Below are 23,620 nucleotides of genomic sequence, written 5' to 3'. Positions count from 1 at the left end.
CTCTCTCTCTCTCTCTCTCTCTCTCTCTCTCTCTCTCTCTCTCTCTCTCTCTCTCTCTCTCTCTCTCTCTCTCTCTCTCTCTCTCTCTCTCTCTCTCTCTCCCTCTCCTTTGCCCCCCCCTCTGAAGAACTGTGCAAGCAACATATTATTTGGTCTCTTTTTTCCCTCCTTAAAGGGCCTGTATGAGAAGGCTTTGGAAGACTGTGACAAGGCTTTGGGATTTAACAAGGAGAATATCCGTGCTCTGTTTCGGAAAGCCCGCTGCTTGAATGAGCTAGGGAGGCACAAGGAAGCATATGAGTGTAACAGCTGTTGTTTGCTCTCCCTCCCACATGTAAGTTGTAGTTTAGGTTTAAACTGCACTGGAGGTTAGAAGAAACCCAAAACCATGGAGACATTATCTGCTTCTTTAAGAGAAGTGTGTAAGATCTCATGAGACTATGTTGTGAGATCTCAGTAGCCATTTTGAAGTGTGCTAGGCAACTTGCAGTGAGCGTTTGCTAAACATTCCAAGCATCATTTACTTGTGATCAGAGGAACTAGGATGTTGCATCAAAAGTTTTGATTTGCTTTCCTCATATTCTTTTCATCGCAAAGACTTCTGTTCTTTTCCATTGCCAATCAAGAATAAGAGAGGCTTACCACTGTACCTGAAACTATACTATATGTAAAGAGTCAAATGAGATACTGTCTTTGCAGAAGAAAATGTCATTAATAGTGTTCTACTTTTAAAGGATGAAAGTGTGGCACAACTTGGCCAGGAACTTGCACAGAAACTGGGATTAAGAGTCCGTAAAGCATACAAGAGGCCTCAGGTATGGCATTTGTACTTCTGGTTAGCTCAGGGGAGCCTACACAGGGTTATGACATTTTATTGTTGCAGCACTCCAGTAGGACAGATTACACTGAGAGGTCAAATACTTGCCCAAGGCCCCCTTGGTGAATATCATGGTTGAACAGGGATTTGAACTTGGGTTTCACTATCCAAGGCCTTTATATAACACATGATCCACCAACCTGAAATAGCTTGCTAGCCGTGTGGTCCTGCCAAATGCTTGATAATCCAGGCTGTTTTTGCAGTCCTAGATAGGCACCAAAAGCAGGAAGTTCATTGGGCTTTTGATGGTGCACCATACATGGCTGGTGGTTTGTATCTGGAAGTGGATTTCAGGTAAATAGGTTTGCTCTAGCCAGTACATGATGATGGTTCTCAGTGGAGTCCTCCTGTGCTCCTGAGTGAGTATGTTGCATATGGTTGTAACAGAATAGGATTAGAAACTGTACTGTTCATTTGAAAGATGATACATTTTACAGAAATTATTTTCAGTCTTATAGGATGCTTTCTATTAAACTCACAGTTGATATACTATAGATATATAAGGGTATGTAACCATACTTCATTTTGGTAATTTGTACTGCACTATACTGTTTGATGTACTATGATGTTGATACATTTATTTTGTGTTGATTATTAGGTATTCATAAAGTGAGGTGGGAGTGGGGCGAATAGGTTGCGTTTACTAATAACTGGATTCAGGTTCGTTAGTGATGCACGAATTACTTCAAAACGGGTGAAATTCTTAAATTAGACTGTCATGTTTGACTCTTGCATATCTTGTGCTGCATGTATAACTGAGAAGCTAGAGATGGCTGCAGTTCCTAGACTGAACGCTAGGTATATACATGTGCATGTAAAGTAGGGTTGCCATGTCCCCCATGGCCACCAGAAACAAGGCTATTTTTTATGTTGCCTGCTATTTCTTACAAGGAAGTGACTGTGTGTGGGAATTTTCTCATGGCTCACTGTTCTGTTAAGTGTCTGCTACTTTATCTCTCTTCCTTGTAGCAGGAATTGGAAACATTTTCTCTACTCAGTAATGGCATGTCCTCCACATTACCAAATCAGGTAGGCATGTGCAAAGACGATAGCTAGGTGCATTTCCTAAGTGCAAATAACTACTTTTTAGAAGCTGAAAATTATTTAATATGAATGTGAATTACTGTGTGGTTGAGCTTAAAATGTTGTGGGTTTTTTTTGTATTTTTTAAATTGGTGCATGTGTGTGACTATGTGTGCACCTGGAAGTCATGTGACTGACCCTATTGGGGGCCTGGAGAATATTCAGAGAGGTGGCTGGAAAAAGCCTGCCCCCACCTCCCGCCTCCAGTATTTCAAGGAGGTCTCCCATCCAATTACTTGCCAGAGTCGACCCTGCTTAGCTTCTGAGATCTGACGAGATTGGGTTTACCTGGGCTATCCAGGTCAGGGCGAGCTTAAAATATTGTTTTAATGTATTGCAGTCGGATTTTTGGACAAGGATTCTAAGCTGTTTTCCTTTTAGAAGTAACTTGGGATATGGCCTTCCCAGCATCGCTTAATCCAAACATCTGAGTAGCCTAAATATTGTTTGCCAGTGTTCTGTTGCCATATGAGAGGGATTTTTCTCTCCTGTTCTCTTCAGATCCCTCAAGGCTTAGAGGACTGACATAACATTGTAGGCAGAGTTTTGAAAGTGTACTTTCTGTCTTTTTAATAATGAATGTAAAAGTATACATTAGTTGAATAGTAGATTATTAAAATTAAAGACAAAAATCTTCTGATGTAATTTCTGATGTCATAGTTTAAAAATGAGAACACTTGTGATGAGTGTATATATAGCTTGAATTACTTAATAGAACTTGGCTTGAAGCCTATATATTGTATGTATGAATGTTAATGCACTGAAAAATTTCTGGTTTTAAAATGAAACTAAATTTCTAGTGCCATGTAATCTGATGCAAGCAAAGTACCGCATGAAATGAGCATGCACAGATTATTAGCCTTAATGTATAACAAATGTCCATTGATACAGCTTTTAAAACATTAAAACTTGATTTTCTTAGTAACCTTTTCATCTCTTACAAATTTTCATTGCAGGAAACATGAATATAAAAGGATATTCAGGGAAGTCCCTATTTATGCAGTGCAGGTCTGCTTGTGCTGCATAGGATCCAAGCCATTAGCTCTGGTTGTATGTCTTGGGCAAGAGAATTCATGTTATATATGGAGTATGGCTAGAATCATAAAGCTTGATTAGTATAATGGACTTTCTCCCTACGGTGAGATACCAGTCCCCAAAGAACAGGGCCCCAATCCAGATTCTTAGTCATGCCTAAATCTTATTCAAACCAGTAGCCAAAGCTGATAATGACTAAGCTAAGAAGCATTCAGTTATGACTATTTTAGCTATTTTGGGACTTTTCTGCATCAATTTCTAGCTTTCATTCATGATTTTCTTATGTGTATTCTGATGCTAAGAAGAAAGGAAATTAATTGATTGTATTCCGCCTTTTTGGCAAAACCTGCTTAATGGGACCAGACACTTTGCTACAGACCTGGGGTTACCTAAAGTTTGCAGAAAAATCTGGAAACAAATTAAATGTTTTCTTATATGACTGAGATTATGTGATGCTATGTTGTGAGAACTTGGACACCATTTTAAAGAACGGAGGAGCAGCTGCCATGGCATGGGAGCTACCGACCACTCCCTGCCCCCCTCCACTGCTGCCATGACAGGCATGCAAGGAGAAGGAGGAGCAGGGTCCACTGCATGAGTCTGTCATGTGCAGGCACTTGTAGTGGTGTGGTAGGTAGGTGATGTGGGAGCAGGAACTGCTACTGTGTCATCAGTGCTGCAAATGGAGGTGGTGGCGCTGCAAATGAACAGGCTGCCCAGCAAGTGGCCTTCTCAGCAGTCAAGGAAAGCAGGGGAGATGGGATCCCCCCCCCTTCCTGCATGTCCCTTGGGTCCCCCACTTGTCATTATCTAATGCTGTAGATTGCTGTACATAAAAATCTGCTTATTATGCATTTTGAGTGAGTCACACCACATTTTAAGGAGTACTTTTCTCATTCCCAAAGAGAAAATATTTCACAGGATTTTTTTTTTCTCTTCCAAAATTTACAGTTTTTCTGTTTGTAAAAAAGTCTGGGAGCAGATTTCTGGGCTTTCACATCTCTGTCCAGAGTGTTCTTATTTTGGTCAAGAAGGAAATAAACATTGCCTTATCTTAATGTTTACTTCTTCTGTTTCTTTGCATTTATGCGTTAGTTTTAAAATTAAATTGTGACCATTAAAAAAAAATCCTTTGCTTTTGGTGAAAACCAATGACTTGAAAAAATCATTTTTGTTGCAGTGTAATTCTAAAGTTACTTGTGTGCGTGCTTCAAATAGTTTTCTATGAAGATAGGCCATTAGTATGATTTGCTGGCTTGAAGACAGGATAGAGGTAAACTCTTTCAATAGATAGGCAAAGGGGAGAATAGGTGGCAAAAGGGGTAAGCACAGTAGTCATGGTACTGCCAAAATGTGCAGCTATTGAAGATGTAGGAGCCCTGTTCCATTAGTAAACTTGCCTACTAATGCAAGAGCCAGGCAACTGGTTGTTCTGTTAAAGTAAAACAAAACTGAATTAACTTTTTGAGAAAATCATAGAAGCAGGTGGAACGTTAGGAGGTGCCAGATCTTTTCAAAATGGAATTGACTGTAATCTTTTCTTCCTCCCCACAGAATGTTTCCAATGGCTTGGGTTCTGTAGATGACATTGAAACAGGTGACAGTTTTATGTTTGTGATCATTTTTGTTCCCCTTGATGACTTGAGCAGCTTTGACTTTGGGAAAGCTACAGGATGTAACCGGCAAAAAAGCTGGTTATGCGCTTACTGTGTCACTAAAGCACATGGCTACAATGGCAAACAGTAGTCCTGAGCAAAGGTGTTGGAGTTCCTTTTCTTCTGGGGTCTCGTTCCAGCTTCGGGATGGTGCTGGTCCTTCTTCAGTTGTGCCCCTCATTTGTGTGGATGTGCAGAAGAACCAGTGCAGGATGAAGCTCCTTGTGCATGTAAACTGTGGTGACAGAATCCACTGCATGGGCACATTTGTTCCCAAAATACACACTGCAGTTGCATTTTGAAGCTGACAGAGACACTTTGAAGACCACAGCTCTTGAGTTCTGTTTTTTGTCACTTGATTGGATTGTGCATGTGTCCTCACTGAGCGGTGATCCGTTTCTTCACTTTGCAGACGGCTCCGTGGGTCTTCAGTATGTCAGCACTCCGAATGCCACTTGTGTCCCTGTGAGCGAGGGCTCTGCCTTTTCATCTTCTGACTTGGAAACAAAAGGCCCCTCAACTTCACTCCCTGCTGCTACCCTGCTCCCTTCTACAGACACTGTGTCTATGACAGGCTCTGACAGTGTGGATGACTTCACTGAAGGAGGAGTTCTTGGGGATGAGTTGGACTCAATCCTGGATTCTATTGCAGAGGGGTCGCAGTACCCACTAGTAAGAGTAGATTTCCTAGATCTGTCTGTCCTCTGCTCTCAGTTACTACTTTAGGCTCTTCTCATACTACTTATAATCTTCTCTTCTTTGGCAAAAGAGGGTTCTGGGTATATGTTGTTTTTCGTTTCAGTTTTGGATTCATAAATTTCAGAAAGGATCCACATTGGTTCATGAACTCAAGAGTTAAAGGAATACGCAATGCCATGTGGCACTGTTTATTTCTTCAAATGTTACTTTCATGTATATGTACTGTATTGTGTGTGTATCTCAACTTAATTGTTTTAATAATATGTTTTATTTGGTTGTAAAGGTTTTTAAGATGTGTTGTTATTGTGTATGTTTTTGATGTGTTAGCCAACTTGGTGGCTCTGATGAGGGCAGAAAGTAGGGGTATAATTTTTTAAAAATAAATGAAAGGCTTGTGCAGATGTAATGACCACAGTTGACTAACTATAGTTAAGCATGTGGAAGTGGGCTGCAGAATCATATGCTTCATCTCCCCAGATCTTGCCTTTTAGAGAACAAATTGCACTCCATCAGGTTGCATGTTACATAGGCACTAGTGTGGTTAAAGCTGAGCAAGGTTCCCTCTTTTTCGAATCCCAGTTAAGAGGGATTCTCATTTTAGGAATTGGGATTTTCATAGCTGAGTGACAGAAAGACCTAGATTCAGTCCTTGGCACCTTCACTGGAGATTCTTGTGAATAGAGAGGCTTCTGCCTGAGATCTTGGAGAGTTGCTGATAGAGACCAAGTGGATGGACAGTACTAGTCTTCTTGACTGATATTAAGTGACTTCATATGTTCACACTCCTCCTAAGCCCTTCCTTGCTTGGAGTGTAGGCTCACATTTGCTTCCCTGCTCTGGCCTCTTAACAATTCCTATAAAAACAAGCAGGAAGAGGCTGCTGACAGGTTAGTTAGCAGCTCAGTGCCATTAATTTGTCTTGCTCTGCCTTGATCTCCCTGAACCCTCTTCTGTAACCCATTGGTTCTGTTTACCTGTCCCCTGCCTGTTTTCTCCCTAGATAATTATTCTACCTGTGTCTTGACTTGTCCCGAAACGTAGACTTAACTATAGTCGATCATTATTGACAATGTAATCTTGTAACATAATGAGAGGAAGGTTTTGTGCTCCTGCATGCATGTGTGTGTCCATGCGCATGCATGCATCCATCTGCAAGTTGGTATTGCTGTCATCCATTGATTATATTGACTTTACTCTGTGCAATCCTGCCTTGAGTCTGAGTGAGAAAGGTGGAGTATAAATAACATAAACAAAAATAGGGAAACTGTGTAATCTAGTCTTTAGACTCCAATTTCGTAGTGCTGTTTTAATCTGTCTGCCATGTTTTATTTCTCTACTCTAACTGGAACATGTTTTTTTAATCTTTCATGTTAAAGTCTCTGGTCCAAGGTGCCATCCCTGCCAACCTGCCTAGTGAGATGCCACAGCTAATCCCCGTCTTTCCGGGCGGTACTCCACTGCTCCCCCCTGTGGTGACAGCCAACATTCCAGTCTCCACACCACTCCCTCCAGCTTCCTTTGGCCTGGTGATGGATGCCACAAAACAGCTCTCCTCCTCATCTGTTCTCGATGCTTTTGAACCCCCAGTGGGTGGTGATGGCAGCTCCCCATTGGACTCACTGGATTCACTAGATCTTCTCCCATACACAGAGTCTCGGCTCGATGTCCTGGATGCTTTTGGAACTAGCAGGGGATCACTGGATGCGCTGGATTCCTTTGCCGTTGGTAAGTCTACAGGGTATGGGAATCCTATTCCTTTGTGATGCAGGAAGAGTAACACCACACCAAAATTCTGTGTTTGGCTCTAGGAGATTCTTTACTGCCATCTGACTCTCTCTCTTCCTTTCCCTCTCGGCACATCTGTTAGTCCCTGGTCTCTTTCCCAAACCCTTTATTGTCTGTTTTAGTTTGTAAACATGCGTGAGAGTCAACTATTACATTGTTGATGTAGTAGTAGGTTATTTCATTCATGGTCTTTGGATGAAAGATTGTGAAGAACTGGAGATGAACACTACAGTGAATGAGTAATAGGATTGGACTAAGAACATTAACACTGAAGGAACTGAAGAGGTTTCAGGATGATTTGGGAGGTTCTGTGTCAGAAAATCCTCTTCTAACAATGGGACCTAGTGGACTAGATCACCCCCCCCCCCCCCAAGGAAATCCTGCCTATGAAGTAATTTAAAATAAAGTCCATGGGCGCAATGCACTGAAAAATTCTGCATTGACATTAATGGACCCTGTTAAAACTACCACAGTGATTGTTTTTATTTTTGAAAATATTTATTTGGTTTTTTTTTTAAGTATTTACTGTGGGTGCTGAAGAGGACTGGTTTGCTAGAGCTTCTTTATGTTTTTGTGTATGATAATGCTCCTACTGCCGGCACTAGGGTTTCGTATCTGAAAATTAGCTTAGTATTTCTCCTTGTGTTTTCTCCCTCTGATTAGAGGAAACCAACACCCAAGAGCCACGGCAGCCTGCTAGTATCCAGAAGCCTCCAGTTGTGGTGAGTCAGTTAACTACCTGCGATTTGAGAGGGGGTCTTCAGTTAGTATGTTGTGCTGCCCATGCATGAGTATTTTTGTATCATCCAACCTATTCTGCTGAAGTGGCACAATAAATACAGCATCTAGCCAACTCTTCTTTGCTCCTGGCTTAGAGTTAGTTGGAGCACTCAGTGGACTGTATTTTCAACTGACTTCACATTGTTCCCATACCTTTGAGACTTCTCCCTGTAGAAGTTCTGGTACTCTTTCTTCCATGTAGAGTCTTCACTTCAGAGGGTTTTAATTATTTTTCTGAAATATGGACTGGCTTATTTTTTTTATCTTGCTCTTTCTCACATGCAAATTCAACTTTGGTAGTGACTTTATTTAGAACAGTTAGGTCTACAGCTCACTGTTTGAATAAATTTGTGAACACAACAGAAGGAAAAAGATAAATTTGCTGTAAGTGGAGAGGCATTTGACCTGTTGAATATATGGAATGCTGCCTTTACTGTCTGTCGTGTATCACTGAAAACGAAGCATTTCTTAAGCTCCTTGCTCCTAGTTGGCAGCTGTCCTGTTAGATGGGGACCGAAAGAACCGTAGGGGAAGTGCCTGTCTAGAGATCTGCTAGGTTTAAAATGGAATTATTTTTGTTCTCTCCTCAGGCCAACCACAGTGGGCCAAGTCACACAGCAGTACCCAAAGTGGTAGAGCTGCTGATGTCTCAGCCTGAATCAATGATGTTGAACACAGCCCTGCTTGTGAAGAACCCACTGGCATCCACTCACATCTTTAAACAAGCCTGTCAGCTCTGCTATCCTAAAACAGGTTATCTGATCATGGTGACTTGGCCCTAATTTTACTGGCAAACTTGGGCGGCTGTTAATTTTGTCCTCCCTTTGTAGGACCCAAGGCTGGCGATTATACCTATCGAGAGGGTCTGGAACACAAGTGCAAGCGGGACATACTCCTGGGCAGACGCCGTAACTCAGAAGATAAAACCTGGAAGAGAATCCGGGCACGCCCAACCAAGACCAATTTTGTGGGATCTTATTATTTATGCAAAGGTAAGGAGGAAGACACAATGGAATGGGGACCATTTCAAGCAGGGAAAGAATTCCATGCAGTCTGTGCTGGTGGTGGAGGCAGTGGGGAAGGGGAGGATGCTTTCTGTGGCAATGGCTTGTTTTCTTTTGACCCTGTCTTTTTTTCCATGTACACTCTCCTTCAAGAAAAAAAATTCTGGATGACAGGAGGCAGAAAGCACCTGCAGCAATATTTAGCAGGATTCTCTTGGGGTGTCAAAAAAGTAGATTTAAGACTATACTCTAAGGAAGTCTGGATTCCTCAGAAGCTTATGAAAGTTTTCTCAGTTTGAAGTTTAATAATGGCGAGTAAGCTTCCTTTGGAGCTGCGGTGGCTCAAGTGGTTAAGACGCTGAACTGCAGGCTGTGGAAGGTCAGTAGTTCAGCAGTTCGAGACCCGGGTGCCGCAAGACAGGGTGAGCTCCTGTCTCTAGTTCCAGCTCCTGCCAACCTAGCAGTTCGAAAGCAAGAAATTGCAAGTAGATAAATAGGTACCACTTCGGTGGGAAGGTAACAGCGTTCCGTGCGCCTTGGTGTTTAGTCAAGCCGGCCACATGACCACGGAAACGTCTTCGGACAGCGCTGGCTCTTTGGCTTTGAAACGGAGATGAGCACCACAACCCTAGAGTCGGATTCGACTGGCTTTCGAGCAAGGGAACCTTTACCTTTACCTTTTAAGCTTCCTTTAAAGATTATTTCCCTCCCCCCTCCACAATATGTGGCTTCAAAAGATTGTTGGCTGTGTTGTAGGTTGCACTCTTGGCTCATGAGGGGTGATGGTGAGGCCCAGTAGGGCTATCTAAAACCCTGTGTGGATTGTTTATTTGCTGGAACACTCCCCACAATTGTCACAGATATGCAGGGGAATCTAAAAAGTTTGAAAGTAACTGTTAAGAGAGGACGAATTCTTTGAGAAGAATGGAAGTGCCTTTGAAAAGGCATGGAAATACTTGTGAAAGACCTGTGTTTGACTTGAAACATCCACATACATCTGTGTTAGTTCTTTGATTGTGAAAAAGAGGTCCTGTCTCCTTCATTGAATCACTGATAATTGCTTTTCTGTTTGTATCAAGTTAACATCCTTATTAAATTTAAGGCAATGTGTAGACTCAGAGTTAACAGTGGGTTTCTCCCAATTAGTCAGATCTTCTGAGAGACCTGCAGGTTCCTGACCAGATGCTTTGATACCAGGGGTTTCAGAGCATAACACCAGAGAACTTTTCCTGAGAACTGCCAGAGGATCTCTCAAAGTATTAATAAATGCCCCTGATAGAATCAGTTCCTATAAATTAGCTTTTGTACTCTTGAGCAAGTTTAGTATATGTCTCTTAAACTGTTTTCCACCTGGGAGTGTGTCAATTTCAGTTAAATCTGTTTTTTTCAGTGGCACTCATAGAAGAAATCTAGAATGCTAGACGGCTCCAGATTTAAGCAACAGATTTGACCCCCGTCCAACATGGGTGTAGGAACACCTTAGAAATCTCACACTAAAAGTATTGTCAGAGCTAAGCAAGTATTCCTTGCCTTTTACTCGAACTGTGGTCAGAATCTGTGCAAGGACCAAATTCAGTAAAAGCTGTGTGATCTGGCACTTTGTTATCCAGACAACTTGAGTAACTCTCATCTTTCTGTGTAAGTCCAGTTTGTAAACATGCAGCCAACAGTATGACTGTGGTCCGAAGGACCATCCCTGAACTTACTAGTCGTTGGGGAGAGGATGGCCTGCCTGACTCTCTGCCACTGATCCGCTCCCTCACTTGGTGCCAAAGCTCCTGCTGAGGATAAACAGTGAGCTGGTAATTTTGCCAGTGCTGCAACTGGCAGCAAGGGTAGATGTAAACCTGGCACCCTTTAGGGCACTGTAGAGTGCAGTGGGACTGTCTGGGTGGCAGATGACCTAGCCTCATATGAGCTATGAAGGCTGCTCACGAGGCAAGATAAAAGCATTGTTCCCCCGCCATCTCAAGGGGGCTGCTTCTCTCGAATGATGTTAGGGAGGAGTCGAGATGTTTGCCAGTCCCCTTTCCTCTCTGTTCTGAGGCCACTATTTTAATTGTCTGCTTCATTTTTACGTACGGGGAAGAATTTTGTAGCCATCAGAGTAAAGCTCTATTAACCGACACATTTGACTAACCTGCAATACCCATCCCCCTTGAGTCCCAGATAACAACGCTTGTACTCCAGTTTAAGTAAAAAGAACTCGTATGTCAGAATTTCTGAGCACAGGAGAATCAAATATGTCTGTTTATGTGTGTTATAGGTTTTTATTTAATTGTCATATATATATTTTATTTTAAATGTTTAAATGTTTGATGTTCTGCCACCTTGGAGAAGACCCAGTTTGGCCAGAAAGGTGGCATAAAAACTTTTACATAAAAATAAAATAAGCATAAAATGCAATCCTCTTTCCACAGACCTAAATATCCCTATTGTATTATTATTTAGTCACTAAAGTATTTATATCCCACCTTCACTCATGGTTCAAGGTGACTTACAAGTTACAGTTAAAACTTTACAATTTAAAACCAATCAAATTAAAAAATAAACCCAAACCCCTTCCCCCAAAAGATGCCTGCAGTTTATGCCCCATTAAACCCACTGGCAAATAAAATGTCCTTGCAGAACCTCCTGAAGATTTCTAGATGGCATTCCCCTCACCTCCTTAGGGGGCCTGTTCCGCAAAGGGGGGGGGGGCTGTGGGAACTGCAATGGAAAAGGCATGGATTCCGGTTGATAACAGGCGGGCTACCTTATGTGGGGTGTGTGTGTGCAGTGGGTAGGTGGTGGCCTGAGGCAAGTATCTGGGGCCATAAAGGGACATATGGGAGGACGCAGACCAAGGCCATAAAGGGCTTTGAAGGTCATAACCAGTACTTTGAATTGGACTTGGAAACAAACTTGACAGCCAATGTTGGGAGAAATATATTCCTGTTGGCTAGTCCCTGATGATAATTGGGTTGCTGCATGCTCAACCAACTGCAGTTTATGGGTTGTCACCCTGTTAGAGGGTCTGTGTCAGTTGACCAACAGGATAAATGTATCCCTGCTAATCCTTCTGGACCTCTGAGTGGCCTTTGAGGATCAAGACTCCTTCTGGGATGCCTGAAAGGGACAGGTCTAGGAGACTCTGAGCTTCATTGGTTCCATTCCTTCCTGGAAAGTAGGTACCAGTAGGTGGCACACAGGGACTGTTATTTAGCCCCATGGTTATTAGTGGGATGCCACAGGGCTCAGTCGCCTCCCTGATACACTTTAACATTTACATGATGCCACTGGGAGAGGGCAGAGAATTGAAGTAAGTTGTCAATATGCTGCTGATGCATAACTGTATCTCTCCTTTCCATCATAATTCAGGGAGATGGTAGAAGCATTAAACTGATGTCTGGATTTGGTCATGGATTGGATTAGGATTTAATAAATTAAATCTTTATCTGGACAAGATGGAAGTGCTGTGGATAAGGACAAACACTGATCCAGGAAGTTCAGGTCATTCTGAATAGTGTCACTTTCCCCCTGAAAGATTGGGTAGGTGCTTGGAAGTACTTTTGAACTCACCATGGTTGTTGCATATGCAATTGTGCAAAGATGCCCGAACTCCTTTTGCCAGCAGAGTCTTCTTCACCAACTGTGCCCCTTTGGAGGGACAACAACCTTTGAAGCATTGAGGCTTGACTACCGCAGCACTACCTGGTACTGCCCTTGAACAGTGTTCAGAAACTATCGTTTGTACAAAATGTGGCAGCTAGGGGCATTACTGGAATGTGCTGCTGTGATATTTTAAACCAGCACTGCATCACCTACGCTGACCCAGTTTGTTTCCAGGCCCAATGGAAGGTACTGTTTTTCACCTTTAAAGTCCTTAATGGTCTCTTATATTATGTTGCTCTGTTCTTGGGGACCAGCTATGGTCAAATGGCTGTCAACAAATCAAATATACCAAAGTTTTTATGCCTCTGATTTGGTCTGGTCTTGCTTAGCCAGACAAATCTGACTAAAACTGGTCATGGATAAAAGATGAATAGCTAAGTCAAGATGAAGAGCTTTTTAATTGCCTTTGAAGCTCAGGGTGGTGGGAGAGAGAAGGAAACAGAGTGAGGGATAGCAAGAGAGCTTTGTTTCTGATCCCCGCCTCCACTCCTTGTGTGGTGGTGTGATGTTTGTTGCTTTGTAGATATGCTTAACAAGCAGGACTGTAAGTACGGGGATAACTGCACCTTCGCGTACCACCAGGAGGAGATCGACGTGTGGACAGAGGAACGGAAGGGAACCCTCAATCGTGATCTCCTCTTTGACCCCCTGGGTGGGGTCAAGCGGGGCAGTCTGACCATTGCCAAGATCTTGAAGGAACACCAGGGCATATTCACTTTTCTCTGTGAGGTACGCAGAAGGTGCATAAGATGTCTTTCCACTGCATTCCTTTACTTGTCCATTCCAACTGTGTACTTAGGATTCTGGTCTGTCTTAGTCCAGTGTGATGCTTGCCTTAGACATTATTGGACTCAAGGTAAAAGATCAAAAGGGTACACTTTTAATTGATTGCAGTTTTTTTAATGGCAACCCTCTGGGATTGCAGTCTACTACAAAGCAGGGTTTAGGAAAGGTCTTTCTACAATTGATCACTGCCTTACTCTTCACCAGCTGGCTTATGCAAGCTTAAATGGTCCCACTAAGTCTTTATACGTAACATTTGTAGACTTGGCTGCGGCGTTTGATTCCATCGATAGGAATAGCCTTTGGCAAAAATTGGCAGATCTGAATATTGATAAGCGGTTGTTATTCTTATTACGTGAACTACACACAGATATTAGTGCCCAGATTAGAGTGGGAACATCGGGGTCTCTAACTAACAAAATTCCAATCCATAAAGGAGTGAAACAGGGGTGTGTGCTGGCCCCTTTATTGTTTAACTTGTATATAAACAAAATTGTTGACAGGCTATCAGGTCCGCAATTCTTCCCACCTACCCTTGGGAAGCATAAAATTTCAATTTTACTTTATGCGGATGATATGGCCCTAATATCACTTACAAAAATCGGGATGAGAAGATTATTGCAGCAATTAGGAATGTACTGTAAGGAAGAGACCCTTAACATTAACTTTGATAAAACCAAAGTGATGGTCTTTAGAAAAAGAGCTCAAATTTCCTCCTGGAGCATTCTTGGCAATTCAATAAATCAGAGTAGTACCTTTAAGTATTTAGGGATTACATTTAGAGAGAATCTGAACTGGAACGCTCATATAGCCATAGTAAAAGCATCTGCGACGAGGATTGTGGGATCCATTTTGAAGTTCTATTATACCAAGGGAGGTTTTCTTATTGATCCTGTTATAAAATTATTTAAAAGTAAGGTCATTCCCCACCTCTTGTATGGGGCCGAGGTTTGGGGTTGGAAAGAGGATATACTCACTAGTATTGAAACAATCCAAAATCAGTTTTTAAGGCGCATCCTGGCTCTTCCTAAGGGAACACCAGTTGCCCTGATGAGAGCAGAAACTGGTCTGCCTTCTCTAAGGGCGAGGGTGTATCTTGCGATTCTAAAATCTTGGAAGAAAATCAGAGCTGCTAGCACTGATTCGTTCAGCCAACTGGCCTTTAATTCAATGCTATCTAAAGACTTAGATCGTTCTTGCTTCCTCAATAACCTACTACTAAGATATTCCATTCCTGACGACCTCCTTAGCTCCTCAACAAATAACTTAGATCTCAGAGAATGGGTATTTAAGCATGATGCTCTGCTAGATAGACACTTCATTTTAAAAACACAGTCTGCTACCTGGTTTAAATCATTTAAGAATGATCATTTTAGATCACCTTATCTGGTTAATATAGATAATCATAACCTTAGAGCAGCTTTTACATCTTTGCGCTTTGAATCAATGCCTACGGCCGTGTTGGTCGGCCGTTACAATAGAACACCCAAGGCACAGCGTTGTGGCTCTTCTGCTGTTGAGGATCTCTCCCATTACATTTTTAATTGCTCATTGTACTCCCAGCCTAGGTCAAAATTTTTATCTGGTATTTTATCAGTTTTAAGCTTTTATTCAGTCCCAGAGAAGATTATATTTTTGCTAGCCGATGCCAATGCTGATGTATCCCATAGAATGGCTTTATTTGCCTTGGCTGCAAGGAAAATACGGGCCAACGCTGCTCCTAGCTAATACTGATTTTAGTGGGTATGTTGTGAATTAATTAACTGTTCATAACCTCGGTTTTAACTGTTCATAACCTCGGTTTTAACTGTTCATAACCTCGGTTTTATGGATTTATAATGTTGGACTGTATCTTATTTTATACAATTTTTGTGTTTTATTGTGCTCTTCTCTGTCTGTGGTTTGTAATGGCCTATGGCTAAATACAATAAAATCTTCTCTCTCTCAGTGTGTTCCTTTCAAGGATCTGCAGGATGTATACAATTGCTGCACATTTCCTGGCTGCCCCTGTTCAGTCTTCAGAAGCAGTCTATAGTGTTGAGGAACATAAAAGAAAGCCATTCCCAACTTTCTCCTGTGCGCAGTTCCAGCTTTGGTCTGGCAGCAGAATAAAACAGGAATCCAGTGGCATTTTAAAGACTAACAAAATCTGTTCCAGCATAAACTTTCATGAGTCCAAGCTCACTTCTTCAGACACATTTGGATGTAAATCCATCAGGCCAATTTATATACCCCTCTTTCTGTTGTGTATATAGATCAGTCTAACAGATTTGCAGTTGAGGAGGAGAAAGATCCTGGTCTCTCTAAGAGTCAAGTTAGTCAGCAGAGTATTAAGAGACTGAGTCCATGGTGTGTATTAAAATATAAAAGTTTACTATAAACCTAACATGGGAAAAAGGTACACAGGATATAAAATAACAAAGAGCTAATATGGCTACATCCTTGGAGCTAAAAGGTAAAACAGGAAGAGCCGAATGGCGTCTCCTTCTCAGTCAGAACAAACAACGGGAAGAGAAGCCATAAAATGCTGATACTTGACACCTTGGTTTCCAATCAGAGTAGCAAACTAGCTCCAAAGTTCCCGGGCATCCTATTGTCTAAACAGATTGGTTACAAACAAACATGTGACTTAACAAACATCATTAACCCTGTAAATACTGAAGTGTTTTAACCTGTAACACCCAACAAGAACCACTAGTGGGAAGATTGCAATAATTTATCCTGGGACACCTGAGCTCCTGTTTGTGGGCTTCCTAGGGGTAACTGGTTGGCCACTGTGTGATCAGAATGCTGGGCTAGATGGGCCTTTGGTCTGATCTAGTATGGATCTTCTTATGTGCTTATGTTCCCATAGACATGTTGAGTGGAACATGCTAAAGCTGTTCTAGAAACTATTCAAAGTAATCATTTGTAGGGGTGTTAAGGAACTGATCATCTTGTCCTTTTGTGTTTTGTAGATCTGCTTTGACAGCAAACCCCGGATAATCAGCAAAGGGACCAAGGACTCTCCAGCAGTGTGCTCCAATCTTGCTGCAAAACACAGCTTTTATGATAACAAGTGAGCCAGGTTTGCTTTATGTTATCCTTCATGGTCTGTGTTTGTTTTCATTGGCCTACAGTAAATAACCTGTAGAGCAGATGCACTCCCTGGCATTATCAGCTGAAAGGTTCTCTAATAGCAGGGTGATGAGAAACTTCTGCCTTTCATTGTTTGTTGGCAAGGTTTAGCTCAGTGCAAGGCTGCTGCTTATGTAGTCCCTTGTTTCTTCCTCTTTATAAGAACATAAGATCAGACCAATGGCCCATCCAGTCCAACACTCTGTCACACAGTTGCCAAAAATACCAGGTGCCATCAGGAGGTCCAGCAGTGGGACCAGGACACTAGGAGCCCTCCCACTGTTGCCCCCTCCAAGCACCAGGAATACAGTGCATCACTTGCCCCAGACTGAGAGTTCCTATCTGTACCTTGTGGCCCATAGCCACTGATGGACCTCTGCTCCATATGCTTATCTAATTCCCTCTTGAAGCCGTCCATGCTCGTAGCTGCCGCCACCTCCTGTGGCAGTGAATTCCATGTGTTAATCACTCTTTGGATGAATCATTACTGACCTGGAGCTTTTGTGATTAAATGCATTGATAATTTAACTGTGCTATGTACAGAGTGGCCCTACTTCAAATGTCAGCTGAGCCACAAACTCACTGGGTCGCATTAAGAGAGGATCTCTTGACTTCATCTCCTGTGTTGCAATCTGTAATATGAAGTGATATCTTATAGGGTTGTTGTAAAGTTCTACTGATGATTCACACGGTGTTATAGCAGAGTAATAGCTGATGAAAATCAGAGCCATGTGAGTAGCCTTCTGTCTAGGAAGCTGCTTGGGGGAGGTAGTGCCCACATGGTTGGATCATTGTTAACCACACTAGTCAGTGGGTTGCATCTAGGTTATCTTTTCTGCTAACAGAAAGAGATGTATTAATTTTCACCAATTCCCCCACCTGCTTCAGACCCTAGATTTGCCCCTCATTCAACCTGTTCCTCCAGAGACAGCATTTGGGGGAGCTTGGGGCTGAAGCAAGAGATGGGAGGCAGGAAAGTTGTATTCTACTGACAGAATTGTCTTGTGTGAGTGGAAAATTTAGTCTGGATCTGATTAAGAGCAGCACAACTGTGTGGGTGCCACTTCAGTCAAACTCTTGCCCATGTGTTTCTGATTTTTAGGTATCTGCCATTGCTCTAAAATAAAGTAAGGACAGAGTCTGAGAAAATATGGATATGAAAAACAATTGGAATACTTGGGTGAAGCACAATATATATGAGTACTGCTGACATTTTGCAAGCGATGTTTATTTGTAAACATTCCTCTCGTTGCTGTAGGTGTTTGGTTCATATTGTTCGTTCCACATCCCTGAAATACTGTAAGATCCGCCAGTTCCAGGAGCACTTTCAGTTTGATGTGTGCCGGCATGAAGTACGCTACGGCTGCTTGCGTGAAGATAGCTGCCACTTTGCTCACAGCTTCATAGAGCTTAAAGTCTGGCTGCTACAACAGTACTCTGGCGAGTGTTCCGTCTAGCTTGATGTGTGGGCAAGAAAGAGAAGGAACCGAGGATGGCAGAAAGTTTTTGCAGGCTTCCTCGTACAGTCTCTGAATCACTGAACTGTCAGTGGGAATCCGCTTCACTGAGATAGGGCAGTTAATGCTAGTTGTATCCCTTTTAAGCCCACCTTTCTTGCTGAGACTCAAGGCAGGATACACAGTGTGAAGCAGTACAATAAATAGCATGAGCCATCAAATAAACAATGCAATAGGACTAAGATCACAGAAATTAGAAACAGTGCAAAAAAGGGTATCAAATGTGATATGTCATAGATAATACACAAAAAAAGGAATTACAAAAGTAGAAAACAATGCAATCACTTTTTTGTGACAGTATTCCATGGTACTGAGAACCGGCACCTTTCATAGGGGATCTTCCACATCCTGATCCGCCTGTACTGGCTTGCCCTGCTTAGCCAGAGAAAGAGAGAGTGGACTCTCAGGAACAGCCTAGTGGGAATCTGCAGGGCGGGGGGTAGTGGAAATTGGTGCAGCCTTGTATATGAGTATTGGCATTTTTTTTAAAGCACTGCATACAATAACCAGTGGGATAGACTACAATACTGTTTCCGTTATAAAAGCTCCCTCCTGAACTGTTCTATTTTGCCACAGCCCCATTCAAAAAAGAAGCAGTGTAGATATGTCCTCATGAGCAGCTTGTAGCCACCTTCCAGACTCAACTCACAACAGCTGTGATCAGGTTTTCTCTCCCATCCTCACCCCTTACTGTAGAGGAATCAGAAACTCACCAACATTCACCAACTAATAAAGAGGAAGACTTATTTCCAATGGGAGATCTTCCACATGAGATTAAAACTGGGGTTTTTTTTACACACATCCCCACACACCAACAAAGAAAGCTTTGTTACTTCTGTATATGTGTACATCATCCAAAATCCTGTATTATTTCATGGATTTTTTGGTACTCCGTGTAGAAGAGGTTGATGAGTCTTGGTTCCAGGAAGCATCCACAAGCACATCTCCCTTTGTTACTGGCAGTCTGGGCAAAGAGACACAGGATATTTTGGTATGGCTGTATTGATGGGGGATATCATGTGCCATATTGAGGGAGGACCTGTTGCTAACCTGAATTTCCAATTATTACAACTTTTAAAATGTCTCTTAAAAGATTGCAGAGGGTTGGGAGTTCTTAACATGTGTCTTCTGTCATTCCAGGAATGACTCATGAAGATATTGTGCAGGAATCTAAAAAGTATTGGCAGCAGATGGAAGCACATGCCACCAAGGCGAACAACAATGTGGTAAGGAGTTTGAAAGAGCAATACCCTATGACATTTGGGCTTGTGTTCACATGAACACATATCCTTATTGGTCAAAGATAAACAACGTTAGGAACAGCTGGAAAAGATCCTACTCTCGTGTATTGACTTTAAAAAACTGAAAATTTGCAAGTTGTAAATGATTTCCTACATGCAGTTGTAGGTCCTGGCCATACTTCAATTTCTTGTAAGCCTAAAAAAAAGAAAAGAAAGAAAACAGCGTAGAATCTACATCAACAACATTAAACCTGACAAAGGCCATGTGGTTTAGAAAGTTTTCCAGCTAAGTGGCTAGAGACACTTTGAATTAAAATTGATTATTGGGTTAAAATTGATTATTGGGAGATCTGGTCGGGGGAGAGTGCCATCGACCTGTAGCTGTTTGAAGACTGAGTGGTAGGTTTTTGAGAACTGCTGACTGATTATAACCCGTTGCTCTCTTCCTGCGTGGCATTTTGGAGCACTGGGGAAGTGCCTAGCTGGTGAGTAACAAAAAGAGCCCAACCCTGGAATCAGATTAAAACAACTCTTGGACAAGAACACAAAGTTCTTTGCCCTTTAATTACTTTTAGAAGGTGTGGCTTCCTCCCATCCTTTCCAGGATGGATGTTGTGGATTAGAATATTAAATTCCACTTTCTGTCACTAGGTGTCTCTGGTTCGTTCTTTCAGCCATTTGCAGCCTAGGAAGGCATGTTATGGATAAACCAATACATATTACATATAGAATGAATGTGCCATGGTGCTACCATAACAAAGAGGGAGACATTTAAACTTTGCATTTGCCTCAGATAGCCTTTTGGCAACAGGCTCCATGTACTGCCTAAGGAAGAGCATGGCTAGAAGGCTTGACATGGTAGAGATTCAAGGAAGGACCAAGAAACTGCTGAGGAAGAAGTGAACAAATATATTAATGCATCTGCGGCCACACATGACTGGCAGCAGCCCATTGGGTGGCTGCACATGACTCTTTATCCCCATTGCCTGCTTAATCTGGTGCATTAAAAATAATTCATTTGTTACATCCAGTCAGCATGTGGCAAGTTGAGTTTTTATTGTGCCCTGGCTTACTGATCAGAAACGTAGGGAAGCAAGGGCAGAGTAACTTTCTCCATGCTATATTAGTGCTTCAGAGGGGGAGGGGCCCTGGCTTCGTGGTAGAGCATCTGCTTGGCATGCAGAAGGTCCCAGTTTCAGTCCCCAGCGTCTCCAGTTAAAAGGTTCAAGTGGCAGTTAATGATCTCTACCTGAAACCTTGGAATGCTGCTGCCAGTTTGAGGAGACAGTGCTGGTCTCGATGGCCCAGTGGTCTGATTCAGTATAGGGGAGCTTCATGTGTCCATGCAGACTTCTGGTATGTGGCTATGGGGAGATTTGTGTCCTGAAATTTGCAGTTGGGAAGGAACAAACCAGAAATGTGGGAAGGAAGGTAGCAGGATCCCATTATGGAAAGTAAATGCATACGAGGTAATCACCTTCAGGGCTTGGCAGGCTGGCTGAAAGAAGTATGAAGGAAGATGTTTTCTGTTTCAGTGTTGCACATAAGATGGTGAAGTACCTCAGACTGGCAGGGGTATATGGAGGTGGGCCCTGTGGCGAGGCACTGGTGCAAGACACTTTAGCTGGGGGGAAAGGGGAACAGACTTATAGTGGTGGAAGCAGAGAGGAGGGTTACTGGGAAGATGAGGACCAGTCTAGCAGCAGTTCTTAGAGCAGGTGAGGAGGAATGGTTCTGTTGCTCTGGCAGTGGGGAAAGGCCTCTCTGTTCTTGTGTGTGGATGAAGAAGCGTAGGATCTTCGTCATGGTCTCTATGCAGCCCCACACACAGGTTGGGCACCTGCACACGACCTCACTGGAGAAACTTCCAGAGCTTGCCTCAGAATCGTTTTGGCGGGCTCTCTTCCCACTCTGGGGAGCAGGCACACACTGCGCGTGCCTGGAGCAAGGTAGAGAGCCGCCTTCCACTTCTTCGACTGCCCTTGCATTCACACCTCTCCTGCCTCACTCTTCGTTCACCTCAGCTAAGTTTTCCCCTGGATTCCCTTGTTCCTCATTTTCTGCTTTCTTCTTCGTTTTTGGACTATCTTCGGCTTAAAAAGAAGAAGAAAGCTTCCTGTCAGCTTTTCCTTTCCTTTTGTTCCGCCCCCTCCTCCCTTTTCCCTGGTTGGGGAGGTGTGTGTATGGGCCGTACGCTATTTTTCAAAGTTTGTCACCACTGCCCTGCTAAGCTCCCTTCTAACAACAGACACGATTTGTGTTTTCTCTGCCTTGGGGAACTTCACTGCATAGAAGGTTGCCCCCATTGTGCAAAATTTACCAAGCAGGCCCGACGTAACTGAGCTGCTCGTCTAAAGGCGATACTTCTTGAGGCTACGCTTCGCCCTACCATGTCCTCAGCAACTTCTCATTCTTCATTTGCCCCACAAAAGACATCTAGGGTTCTACTCCAAATACTTCACAGTCTCCAAAAAGGATGGTGGCGTCCAGGCAATAATGGATCTTCGCAAACTGAACCTCTTCATTCACTGCAAGAAGTTCCATATGATCACCCTCTCCTCCCAAAGAACAGCTAGCTAGTAGCATCCATCGTCTACAGGATGCATATTTCCACATTACCATTCAGCCACAGCATCAACAGTTTCTCCACTTTGCCATCAGTACAGAACACTACCAGTACAGAGTTCTTCCTTTTGGTCTCTGCACAGCTCCTCATGTCTTTACCAAAACGATGGCTGTTGTGGCTGTGGAGCTTCACAAGAGGGGAATTGTCCTGTGTCTGGCTTCTGGTGGCCCCATCCAGAGCTCAACTCCTCGAGGATCTCCACAGCACACTAGCTCTTCACAACTTGGGTCTCTGTGTCAATCGCCCAAAGTCCGTCTTGGGACCCGCCTAGTCTATTCAATTCCTCTGGGCCTGCCTCGATACCAAGCAGGAGATGCCATTTCTTCCAGCATCCCGAGCAGGATCCATTGTCTCTCTAGCTTCCACCTTCCTCAAGCATCCTATACAAACAGCTTGATCCATCATGAAACTTTTGGGACTTTTTGCCTCAACAGTAGTTGTAGTTCCTTATGCCCAACTTCATATACGGCCCCTACAACTCTGGTTCCTTCACTCCTTCAATCTTCAACACCATCCTCTGTACCACCTACATATCCTTTTGGATGTCCTTCTCACACTACGATGGTGGTCGAACCCAACGCATCTCCTTGGCAGCATGCCCTTTTGGCATCCGGTTCCGGAGGTTCATCTATTGACCAATGTCTCCCTCTGGGGTTGGGGAGCCCAGTGCAGGAGTCTTAACTGCGAAAGGAACCTGGTTGCACCGAGAGTCATCCGCATCAATTGTTTGGAGCTCTAGAAAATCCCCTAGAATTTTTCTAGGGGATTATTAATTCAAGAAGCAGTAAAAGTAAATAGGCAAAGGAAACAAAGGTTTGAGAACCTGAAAAAACAAATAAATTTACAAGAGAATACTATGATGTCTAAAATAAATAATGACGGAGCAAAAAGAAGACTAAAAATGTTACAACATCAGATGAATTGTTTATTGGAAGAGGAGATAGCAAAGAAATTATACTTTGCAAAAGGCCCATCCAATCCAACACTGTATCACACAGTGGCCAGAAATACCAGTGCCATCAGAAGGTCCACCAGTGGGGCCAGGACATTAGAAGCCCTCTTACTGTTGACCCCCCCCCAAGCACCAAGATGACAGAGCATCACTTGCCCCAGAGCCCCTATCTATACCTTGTGGCTAATAGCCACTGATGGACCTCTGCTCCATATGCTTATCTAATTCCCTTTTGAAGCCGTCCATGCTTGTAGCCGCCACCACTTCCTGTAGCAGTGAATTCCAAGTGTTAATCACTCTTTGGGTGAAGAAGTACTTCCTTTTATCTGTTCTAACCCGAAATCAACCCTGACTGTTCCCTGGAAGGCCAGATAATGAAACTGAAGCTCAAATACTTTGGCCACCAAATGAGAAGGGAGCACTCACTGGAGAAGACCCTGATGCTGGGAAAGATTGAAGGTCAAAGAAGACGGGGACGGCAAAGGATGAGATGGTTGGACAGTGTCATCGACGCAACGAACATAAAATTGAGCCAACTTCAGAGGACAGCGGAAGACAGGAGGGCCTGGCGGGAGCTGGTCCATGGGGTCGCGAAGAGTCAGATTCGGCTGTGCGACTGAACAACAACAACCTGACCGCTCAACAATTTTATGGAGTGCCCACGAGTTCTTGTATTGTGAGAAAGGGAGAAAAGTACCTCTTTCTCTACCTGCTCTTTCCCATGCATAATCTTATAAACCTCAATCATGTCACCCCTCAGTCGTCGTTTCTCCAAGCTAAAGAGCCCTAAGCGCCTTAACCTTTCCTCATAG

The 23,620-nt window shown here is 43.1% G+C and overlaps 1 protein-coding gene across 2 annotated transcripts in view; it reads left to right on the top strand.

Annotated features, from left to right (window-relative positions):
• Positions 1–23,620, top strand: part of ZC3H7B (zinc finger CCCH-type containing 7B) — a 58,665-nt gene that overhangs the window by 9,494 nt on the left and 25,551 nt on the right. For both annotated transcript variants that reach the window (XM_015419228.1, XM_015419227.1), the window contains exons 5-17: positions 176–334; positions 735–815; positions 1,847–1,906; positions 4,550–4,592; positions 5,063–5,322; positions 6,726–7,074; positions 7,798–7,856; positions 8,505–8,667; positions 8,745–8,906; positions 13,096–13,301; positions 16,313–16,413; positions 17,731–17,912; positions 19,130–19,215. In XM_015419228.1, coding sequence (XP_015274714.1) covers positions 176–334; positions 735–815; positions 1,847–1,906; positions 4,550–4,592; positions 5,063–5,322; positions 6,726–7,074; positions 7,798–7,856; positions 8,505–8,667; positions 8,745–8,906; positions 13,096–13,301; positions 16,313–16,413; positions 17,731–17,912; positions 19,130–19,215 — 1,911 coding nt within the window. The remainder of the gene's footprint in view (positions 1–175; positions 335–734; positions 816–1,846; positions 1,907–4,549; positions 4,593–5,062; positions 5,323–6,725; positions 7,075–7,797; positions 7,857–8,504; positions 8,668–8,744; positions 8,907–13,095; positions 13,302–16,312; positions 16,414–17,730; positions 17,913–19,129; positions 19,216–23,620) is intronic.

The sequence above is a fragment of the Gekko japonicus genome, unplaced genomic scaffold, assembly GCF_001447785.1.
Source record: "Gekko japonicus isolate JY-2015 unplaced genomic scaffold, Gekko_japonicus_V1.1 scaffold37, whole genome shotgun sequence".
Classification (NCBI taxonomy): domain Eukaryota; kingdom Metazoa; phylum Chordata; class Lepidosauria; order Squamata; family Gekkonidae; genus Gekko; species Gekko japonicus.
This window is presented reverse-complemented; position numbering and strand designations above follow the sequence as displayed.